The sequence below is a fragment of the Lithobates pipiens genome, unplaced genomic scaffold, assembly GCF_037356315.1.
Source record: "Lithobates pipiens isolate NorthernLeopardFrog02 unplaced genomic scaffold, aLitPip1_a1.2 Scaffold_13, whole genome shotgun sequence".
Lineage (NCBI taxonomy): Eukaryota > Metazoa > Chordata > Amphibia > Anura > Ranidae > Lithobates > Lithobates pipiens.
In genome coordinates, this window is record NW_027507718.1 from 372160946 (window position 1) to 372171898 (window position 10953).

At 45.1% G+C, this 10953-nt stretch overlaps 1 protein-coding gene across 1 annotated transcript in view; it reads right to left on the minus strand.

Annotated features, from left to right (window-relative positions):
- HPGD (15-hydroxyprostaglandin dehydrogenase) overlaps positions 1-2893 on the minus strand; it is a 121142-nt gene extending 118249 nt beyond the window's left edge. The window contains exon 1 of the mRNA XM_077477222.1: positions 2458-2893. Within this exon, the coding sequence (XP_077333348.1) occupies positions 2458-2550 (93 nt within the window). The 5' untranslated portion in view covers positions 2551-2893. The remainder of the gene's footprint in view (positions 1-2457) is intronic.
- Between the last annotated feature and the right edge of the window lie 8060 nt (positions 2894-10953).

A 10953-nucleotide genomic window follows, 5' to 3' on the forward strand; every position in this document is an offset into this window, starting at 1 on the left:
ACACTGACCTAAGGATAGCCCATATCGCCCTACAGAAAAAATACAAACATGCCCTTAAAAATAAAAAACAAAACTTCACTTCCAACAACCTACAACAGTTAGAAGAGGCACTTCAGGAAAACTCTTTCTGGGAAATATAGAAGAATACTGGCTCAGCACCCAGGAAAAGCACCCTCCCCATGTTGAGGGCATGTGGCCTGGTACAGTTCAGGAGGGAAGGGCGCTCTCTTGTCCCTCTCTTTTCCTGCGGCCTGCCAGGTTGTGTGCTCGAATAAGGGTCCGGTATGGATTTTGTGGGGGACCCCTACACCATTTTTAAAAAAGAATTGGTGCAGGGTTACCCTTAAAATCCATACCAGACCTGAAGCGCAAAATCCAGAGTATGGATTTTGGGGGGAGCCCCACGCAATTATTTTTTTAATGTTTGGTTTGGGATTCTCCTTAATATTTATAACAGACCCAAAGGGCCTGGTAATGGACTGGGGGGGGCATGCTGTTTTTTTTCAATGAGTTTTATCTCAGTTTTAAATGACTTTTTTTCCTTTAGAAATGTCTTTTTGCTGTGATATTATTTTAAACACAGTAAAACTGTGCCACTTTACAGGCATACTATAGACACCCCCCAGGCACAAAATTTAAAGGAGTATTTAATTTTTATTGTTTAATTTTAAGCATTGTTAAAATCACTGCTCCCAAAAAAACACCTGTTTTTAAAACTTCTTTTTGCATTGATACATGTCCCCTGGAGCAGGACCGGGGTCCCCAAACACTTTTTTATGGCAATAAATTGTATATAAGCCTTTAGAATGAACACTTTTGGTTTTTCATGTTAATGTCTCATAGACTTTAACGGTGTTCCGCGGCTTTTGAACTTGCCGCGAACACCGCATAATGCTCGGTGTTCCACAAACACCTGATGTTCGAGTCAAACTTATATTCAACTCGAACATCTGGCTCATCCCTAATATATATATATATATATATATATATATATATATATATATATATATATAGATAGATAGATAGATAGATAGATAGATAGATAGATAGAGAGAGGAGAAGAGAGGAGAGAGACAAGAAGAGAGAGGAGAGACAAGAAGAGAGATAGAATGGAGAAGAGAGAAGAGAAGAGAAGGGAAGAGAAGAGAAGAGAGAGAGAAGGAGAGGGGGAGAAAGAGAGGGGGGAGAGAGGAGAGAAAAGAGGAGAGAGAGGAGAGAAAAGAGAGGGAGGGAGAGAGAAGAGAGAGGGGTAGGAGAGAGGGATGGAGAGAGAAAGGGGTGGGGAGAGAGAGAAGGAGAGAGAGAGAGAGAAGAAAAGAGAGCGGAGAGAGAAGAGAGAGAAGAAGAGAGAGATAGCAGAGAGAGAGAGCAGAGAGAGGGAGAGAGAGAAAGGGGGGAGACAGAAGGAGAGAGGGAGAGAGAAGAGTGAGAGAGAAGAAAGAGAAAAGAGGAGAGAGTATAAAAAGAGGAGAGGGAGAGGAGAGGGAGAGGAGAGGGAGGGAGAGAGAAGAAGAGAGAGGAAGAGAGAGAGGGGGAGAGAGAGGGAGATAATAAGAGAGGGGAAGAGATAGGGGAGAGAGGGGGGAGAGAGAGGGGAAAGGAGAGGAAGAGAGAGGGGAGAGAGATGATAGAGAGAGGGATAGAGAGGAAGAGAGAGAGCGAAGAAGTGTGTGAGAGAGAGAGAGAGAGAGAGAGAGAGAAGAGAGAGGGGGAGAGATAGAGAGGGGGAGAGAGGGGGGGGGAGAGAGAGGGGAAGGGAGAGGAAGAGAGAGGGGGAGAGAGAGGGGAGAGAGAGAGGATAGAGAGAGGGACAGAGAGGAAGAGAGAGAGAGAGCGAAGAAGTGAGAAAGAGAGAGAGAGAGAGAGCAAGAGAGAAGAAGAGAGAGGGGGAGAGAGAGAGGGGGAGAGAGGGGAGAGAGAGAGGGGGAGAGAGGGGAGAGAGAGAGAGAGAGGGGAAGAAAGAAGAGAGAGGGGGGAGAGAGAGAGAAGGGGGGAGAAAGAGAGAGAGAAGAGAGAGGGGGAGAGAAAGAGAGAGAGAGAGAGATGGGGGGGGGGGGATACAGTTATTAGTTGCTATTCATATGACACTGTAATTCATGTAATATAAATGAGTTTCTTCTGATTCAGTAAAATATTAAATAGTAATGTAATGTCCCTCTGACTGTCATCCACAGTCCATGTCTCCACAGATGAATATAACAATAGTATTGTCGGGATCCCTCTAGTGACACACGTTTGTTAATAAGCAGCGCTCCTAACTTTGCTCTGTATATGTCAGTGGATCAGAGTTTAGGGATCGATGTTCGGTGATCTCTATGAACACAGCAATGATCGGTAATGATCGGCATGGATCGCTATGACAGACAAGAATTACAAAGCCCTCAGCTGACTTCGTCCATCAGGACTATTCAGATCAGGGACAGAGTAGCAGCAGAATGAATATGTAGGAGAACTTACATTGGCTCCCTTGTGTAGAAGTTCCTCCACCATAGCTCTCCCGATGCCCTGGGCAGCTCCAGTGACCAGTGCCACCTTCCCATTGGCATACATGCTGGTAGTGTGAGTGGTGGTAGCAGTAGTAGTAGCGGTAGTAGTGCTCCGTACAGCGGTGCCTGACCTTCTCCTCTCCCAGACTGAGCTGTGTGCTTTCTCTCTTCTCTCTCTCCTCTCCTCCGATGTCTATAGGAGTGGGCGGGCACAGGGCTGCTTCTAGGTAACCTGGATCCGTCTTCCTTACCTGCCCTTTAACTCTTTGCACTCACCTCTCCCCACTCCCACCTTCCTCTGGGTTGATCGCCTGTCCTCCTCTATTATATCAATCATCGCACATTATCTTCCATTTCCTCTGCTTCTGCTCTGCTCAGGCTGATCTGTGATTCAGGCTCTTGTCTCCCCAATGATTATTTCAGCAATGACAGCCAAGACACAACTGTGCCAACTTTACTGAGCACAGCAGTGCCAGGAGGATTCCGAAGATATTCCAATTCCTAGAGCTGCCTTTTCATGGTGACTATGTATTGATTTACACCGAACAGCCATAACTTCAAGACCAATGACAGATAAATGTGACAATAAAGTCTTGTTTCACTTTCTTTTAATAATAAAAATGTTAAACTTGCCTGCTCTGTGTAATAGTTTTGCACAGAGCAGCCCCCATCCTCCTCTTCTGGGGTCCCCTGCCGATGATTTTGCTCCTTCTGCCTTTGAGGACCCCCCTCTAGCAAGGTTTTGCTGCTTTGGCAGCTGCAGGGGACTGCACACTAGTCTCTGCTTGGGTGAGGGAGGATGAGGATGATGAGGATGGATTAGTAAGCCAGTTCACATTCTCTGCATGCTGTGGCTGGATAGCACAGGCAACATCACTAAACTGAAAAGATGCCCTGCCTGAGGATGGACCATATCCACCTTTGCTTGTTGAGACATATGCTGCTGGCCCCCTTACCATTTCATGGGAACATCTGCCTCTCCTTGCTTTTCTCCCTCCCAGACATGATGGGGGGGTACACAAATGTGTACTTGGATGCACTTTAATCAATAGAAAGTGGTGTTTGGTGCACTCATTATGCAGACACACTCAACTGACCCACCTTAATATACTGCAGTAAAAGTGCACTAATGCACTTCAGTATACTGCAGTAAAAGTGCACTAACACACTTCAGTATACTGCAGTAAAAGTGCACTAACACCTCAATATACTACAGTAAAACTACACTAATACACTTCAATATACTGCAGTAAAACTGCACTAACGTACTTCAATATACTTCACTAAAACTGCACTAATGCAATTCAATATACTGCAGTAAAAGTGCACTGTCGCACTTCATTATACTGCAGTAAAACTGCACTAACGCACTTCAATATACTGCAGTAAAAGTGCACTAACGCACTTCATTATACTGCAGTAAAAGTGCACTAACGCACTTCAATATACTGCAGAAAAAGAACACTAACACACTTCAGTATACAGCAGTAAAAGTGCACTAATGCCTTCAATATACTGCAGTAGAACTGCACTGACACACCTCAATATACTGCAGTAAAAGTGCTCCAACACACTTCAATATACTGTAGTAAAGCTGCACTAACACAGTTCAATATACTGCAGTGCAAGTGCACTGACGCACTTCAATATACTGCAGTACAAGTGCACTGACGCACTTCAATATACTGCAGTAAACAAGAACGGTCACACTACACTCACGCTGCACTATCTCTATATTCAAACTACACTGATACTTTACACTCACAATATAATCACAATGGCACACTATAACACACTACACGTTAGTTGCAATGAACAGATCGCTGCTCTATCTCCACTGCAATATCACACTGCAAATGGCTGCTCTGGGAAGGAACATTTTATAGTGTGGGGTGGGTCTATGAGCAATGAGCTATGATAGGAGAGAGTCATAATGATTGTGTCCAGTTATGGCTCTGACAGTACAGTGACTGATTGGGCAAAGCCATCATTGCTTCAGCCAATCAGGGCCTCCAATGTACTGTGCACTGTAAATCAAACACCCTGACAAATTGGGTATTCACAAAATAGGCAAACACCCAAATTGGGTGGTTTTTGGGAAATTTGCCTTAACTTTCTGACCCCCAGATGCTACAGGAAGTTAGAGGAAATCTACCAAAGTGAGGGGGATTTCATTCTTAGACAGATGTCCCAACTGTAAGATTTCCCCATACCGCTGTTTCTAGGGACAGCTCTAATTTTAGTTTTCCCCTTATTTTCCTCTATAGTCACCAGCACAAATAGAGTGTTGAATTTTCCCAATAGTGAGGCAGACAACAATAAAACCTGTAATGACCAACAGTGGTTGATATATTATAGAAACGTAACTACAACTTTCAGGGCCCGGTGCAAGAAACCATGAAGGGCCCCTCCTGAACTCTGGTCCTGGGGCCCTTCCCTCCGGGCCAGGGGCCTTTTATTATGGTCCCACAGCGGTTCCCTTCCTGTCATACTGGGGCCCCCCAGAGTGGCAGAACATCAGGGACCAGTCACAAGTGCAATCTTTGTGACTCTGGTAGTTCCACCACTGTGTTCACCCATATTTGTGTACTGCCATAAATGTTATAGATTTTACAAGCATATAAGATCTGCACTCCCAGCATCGAAAAGGTTTTGAAACAGGATGTTACTGACAGGCTCATTGAGTGGACCCTGAACAGATCACCCATGACAGGAGAACCAGCATACCCATTGCAGACCCCAGGAATATGAGCCACAGTGGTGCAGTAGGAGAGCCCTGACAGCAAGCGGCTCACACTGAAGCACTGATGGAGGATGGAAGGTCAGACTGGTAGCATTGGGCTAACAGCGGAGCGGGGCAGGGTGGGGATTGGGGTTATCAGTACTAGCAAGAATTCTAGAGAAGGTGCATTTTGTTTTCTGATGCCCTACCACCCCACAATCCATCTGCCAACCCTTTCCCCTTCACAATGCAACTGACCCTCCTCTCCCCTAGGTCCTCCCTTCGAGCCCAACCCCCTCTCACCATCCTGGGTAAACTCCTCTCCCCCCCATCCTGCCCAGAACAAAATCCTCTTCCACCCATGCTGCATAAGTACTCTCCCCAGATCAATCCTACTACCCAAATCCCCCTTCCCTTTTCAACCCCCCCCCCCCCCCCAACACAAATCCTCTACCTTTCTAATACAAATGCATACTTCGTAACTGTCCTGATTTTGGTGGGATCTTCCTAAAATACAAATTCAATCCTGAGTATCCAGACTAAGGGTCTGTTTGTGATCCGTGGTGTGAACCAGCCTGAGTCCTGGAGCCCAGTGCCAAAAAAATTTCCGTCACTCGGCTCCACTAACTTGCCTGACAGGGGGCTACTAGTGTAGGCACCTGGAATGATATCCCCAAATCTCGAGAGAGGTGCCCAGGATCCCAGATACCATGATTGTCTCCTCGACAGCAGTCAGCATCTCTTTGAAGAAGGGAGGAAGGGGACAAGTTGTCAAAGAAGACAACTTGCAGTGATTTGGGGGGATAAGAGGATGCTCTATATTTTAGTGGGTATTTTGGGAGGGGAGAGGACTTGTGCTGAATAAAATATCAGACCCCCCAGCACAAGTTTTCTCCCCTCCCAAAGTGCCCCCTAGCACATAGAGAATTCTCTCATACCCACAAATCAGTGCAAGTATTCTTCTTTGACAACTGGCCCCTTTCTCTGAGTCCCCTTTCCTGTGTCTCCTTCCCTTGAAAGTGCCCAGCATTCAGATTCAGTACAAACCTCAGATTAACATGTCCTGTCCTGTTGATGCTGTGTCCATTCTTCTCTTCACACTAACACATGGACTTAAGCTCCCTCCCCCTCCTCCGCGGCTCGGATGTCACAGACAGGAGGAGGAGGGGGAGGGAGCTTAAAGTGGAGGGCCACCCTGAAAACAAAAAAAATATTAAAAATTACAAAAAAATATAAAAAAAAAAAAATGAAAAACATTTTTTTTTTTACTTACCAGAAATGCCTGTTGCTAGGCACTTTCTCCTAATCTTCCTCTTCCTCCTCCACGGAGATCTTCTGTCTTCTGTCTTCGTCGCGGCGTCTTCTGGGTAATGAGTCGCGCTGTGTTCTGGGAACTGTGTGTTCCAGAACACAGCGCGTCCCATTCAGAAAGCGCTGCGGGACTCGCGCATGCGCAGTAGCTGCGGGACTCCCGCATGCGCAGTAGGAAACGGGCAGTGAAGCCGTAAGACTCCACTACCTGTTTCCCTTACAAGGAATGGCAGCACCGGGACCCGAGAGCCGAGGGACGGGTCGGCCTCGGGCGGCCGACATCGCGGGCACCCTGGACAGGTGAGTGTGTTGATTAAGTCAGCAGCTGCAGTGTTTGCAGCTGCCGACTTTTTTTTTTTTTTTTTTTTGTATAACCGGCCCTCCTCTTTAAGTCCATGTGTTAGTGTGAGGCAGGAGGGGGGAGAGAGGGAGAGATGCGGCCTCTGCTATACAGAGTAATCGCAGTACGTGGGACCTGAAACACCCCGCACAAGCTGCGAGCCAGTCACTGGAGCCAAGTGCCAGAAGTGAGTGCTAGCTTGCTGGAGCTCAACCTCCTTGCGGCCGCTACATCAGGTGCTGGACCTAAAGTCTTTTGTGATTTCATTGGGCCCCCTTACAGTGGCGGAATGCCATGGCCCGGTCACAAGTTTGACTGTTGTAACCCTGGATGTTCCACCACTGATGTTACTAAGCACAGCTCTGAAGTTTGTTTTCTGGGACTGGTGAATAATCTTTAAAGTGTTTCTAAAAGCTAAAGTTTTTTTTTTTTTTTTTTCAAAAATAACATACATGTTATACTTACCTGTTGTGTGCAATGATATTGCACAGTGTGGCCCCAAATGTCCTCCTCTGAGGTCCCCTTCCGGTGCTGTCTGCTCCTTCTCTCCTGTGTCTGCCTTCATAGAAAACTGCTTCCAATGGAATCACACATGCGGATTTGCTCCCAAGTCGGGCTGTGTGCATGCATAGACACATACAGTGTGGCTTGGCCCCGCAACCGTTCCCTCCTCACAGGATTTGATTGACAGCAGCAGGAGCCAATGGCTTTTGCTACTACTTGCGTGTCCTGTGAGGAAAGAGGAAGAGAGCAGCACTGTTGCAGTTGGGTGCAGCGCTGGATCGAGGTAGGACTCAGCTAAGTATAGGGAAGTGAAGGGGTAATACAAATACTGGAACATATTTTATCTTAATGCAGGGAAAGCATTAAGGTGAACATGTCTTGCCTTTATAACTACTTAAATACAAACTGTCTTGCACTATTATTTGATGCCTTTGTTCTATGAAAATGCACATTATACACAGTTAGGAAGGACAAGCTCTCTTTTAAAGTCCCTCATACTCTATGCAAAGCCATGAACAGAATTTGATTTTGTAATTGCACTTCAGTAAAAGCATATTTGACATCAGATGTTATATGTGAATAAGGAAAGGAATGCAAGCAATATGTGCAATCTTCCCTGTGACTTTAACTAATTCTCATTGCATCAGTATATGGCTGATACCTAGTACACACGCTGAGAAAATCGGACAACAAATACCGCTTTCAGAGCTATCTTCGGATAATCTGATCGTTAGTACACAGCTTTTGAGAGCCGATCACAACAGTTCATGCGAAAATATCTGAGGGGACAAGTACGGAAATTTTTCTTGCGCGATGTGTTTTTTGTATAATTAGTATAGTATTTGTATAAAAAAATATTGTGTGACCAAGACCACAGATGCTTGGAAATGAAAGAATACATTACAATATAATACAAGACATTACATCACTTGCGAAATTGTATTTTGTCATACGAGAATTTTCAGAAATTTAGCAACCTATCTGTTTTCTATATGAGACTAGCATGCAAAAAAAATGGACCATCATTCATCTGATATTGTCATTGTGTATAATTGGCATTAGGTTGCCCATAGATGGGTAATTTTTTCTTTTTGACCAGTCAGTGGAAAAAAAACAATGGATTTCCCCATCCACGCAAGCGAGGTGGATGGAGGAATCTTCCCTGATGTGCTATTGTGTTCTGACAGTGGAATACACTGATCAGTGCTGAAGCTGATTGACTGCAGCTGCTGATTAAAAGAAAAATTTCCAACATTATGATTCAAAAGGAGGCGATCGTTAGATAGGCACCACTACCACATTAATCACCGTTAGCTTCCAGTTTCCATGAAGGTTGGATGCTTGACATAGATGCCATTCAGAGAACACCTTACATTTTTCTTATCAAATGCAAAGTGTTCTCTGATTGAAAAAGGTTGACATTGTGGCATCACCTCCCCACTTCCCCGCTTCATCCAAAAAGAGGATGCTTTGCATTTGTTGAGAAAATGCAGTGTTCTCTAAATGATGTCTATGGCGAGTGAGTGACCTCCTGTGTTCACTAATCAACAGGGCAGCTGCTTGGCAGGGGACCTGGAAACCAGCAGCAATCGCTGTAATAATGGTGCCTACTACATGATTTCCAGCTTGCATGGGAATCTTCCAGGTATGACACATACATACTTATATTGGTTCAAGTTGAACCAATGTAATTACGCAAAAATATCCATACTAAGAGCCCTTTCACACTGAGCCGCCCGCGGCGTCGGCAGAAAAATGCGGCTATTTTTAGCGGCGCTTTACCATGGTTTTGCGGCGCTATTCAGCCACTAACAGGGCTTTTAAACCCCACTAGCAGCCAAAAATGGGTTAAAACTGCCGGTTTGGCGGCGCTGCCCATTGATTTCAATGGGCAGGGACGCTTTAAGTGAGTTCACCGCTCCTAATGCGCTCCAAAGAAGCTGCTGGCAGGACTTTTTCTGACGCCCTGCCAGCGCACCACGGCTTTCCCACTGGCGTGAATGGAGCCGCTGTTTCAGGGCACTTTGCAGGCGCTATTTTTAACGCTATAGCGTCTGCAAAGCACCTCAGTGTGAAAAGGGGTCTTAAGCTTCATCGTTAACAAACTTTCTTTCCAGAGGTGACAAGTCTACTGAGCAGCATTGTCACGCTAGGAAAATACAGTGTGTGCAAGCAGGGGGAGGTGTTTTGTCATGGGCTTAGCATAAGGGGTTGCAGAGGTCACAATTACAACCCTGCCCTTTGCTCCAGGGGGCCCGTGCGGAATCCCTTTCACTGTAATGGGCCAAGTGGAATCTGAGTCAGAGTGCAGGCAAGGAGAGATTTTGGTGGCTTTTTTAAGTCCTGAGCGGAGAGCTGGAGCATAGCTAGCGGAGGGAGGATGGGATGGGAAAATGCGAGTGATGAGAGTTGAGCGAGCAAGCCAGGAGGAGGAGCTGGCACCACTGTCATTGATGAGGTAAGTCACACTGACACACGCCACCCTTCCCTCCCCACAACACCTGCTGACACAAAAAAAAATCCTCACACAAATCACCTTACACCTCACAGTGGGGCAGGCAGGCCACACTCTGAGCTGTTGGGTGAAAGCGGTGGGCATGTATGTGAATCTGGAAGTCAGAGCGCCCATCCAGCCCAAGCCAGACCCTCTGAGTTTCCTCTTTTAAATACAAGCCCAATGATTTCACCTGGCATCTCAGAGTGTGGCCTACCTGCTCCACTGTGTGTTCATGAGCAGCCGGCAGCAGGCGAGAGACAGCCACCATACAGCTACCATATCTTGGCACATGGTAAAAGCAGTGAGTGGTAGTGGGGGGACCCCAGGTCAACTTTTGCATCCGGGCCCACAAGCTTCAAGTTACGCCTCGCCTTGTGTTTTGTGATTCATGGAAATAGCAGGGGGCAATGCTAACTGATAATAGTCCAGAGAACACAGGAAGTTATCAGCTCAGATTATTTCTGTCTGGATGAACAGCTTTTTTTTTTCATATTTCTCATACAAAAAACACTTTAGTAGTATTTTTAACAGACCAAAAGAAAGTATATAAGAGTCATTTATTGTTAGTAAAAGTATCTTAGTGTTTACACTTTAAGATTGTATTTAATATATGGAAGAAATTGCATCAAAGTGCTTTCATAGAATGCACAAAGTTTACAAAGGAAGCGGTCCCTGTGTGTCCACTGGATATTTTTGCTGATCAAACATTTTTGCAGAAATGTCAATTCCTATTATAATGCAGCAGATAGTTGATGCATTTTGTGTTTCACAGTTAAATTTCCACCTTTGAACTTATCAGATTGCAAGTTTAGAAGCAATTTTAATGCTAAATATCTATGATACTTCTTTGGGATTACCTCTTTTTGTGGGTGACAGCCTTTGAATCTATAGATTTTCTATTAATATGAATGCTAACAGGGCCCTGGTGATATTATAATACTTTTTATTTTAGGATGAAAGGGGTTATATATTTGTTATATATTTGTTTCTTTTTCACTTGTTTATATGTAAATGTGTTTTTAAATTTTATGAGATAAAATGTGAGTAATTATTTTTGTAAGCCTTCCCATTTTATCCAAAAACTTAACAAAAA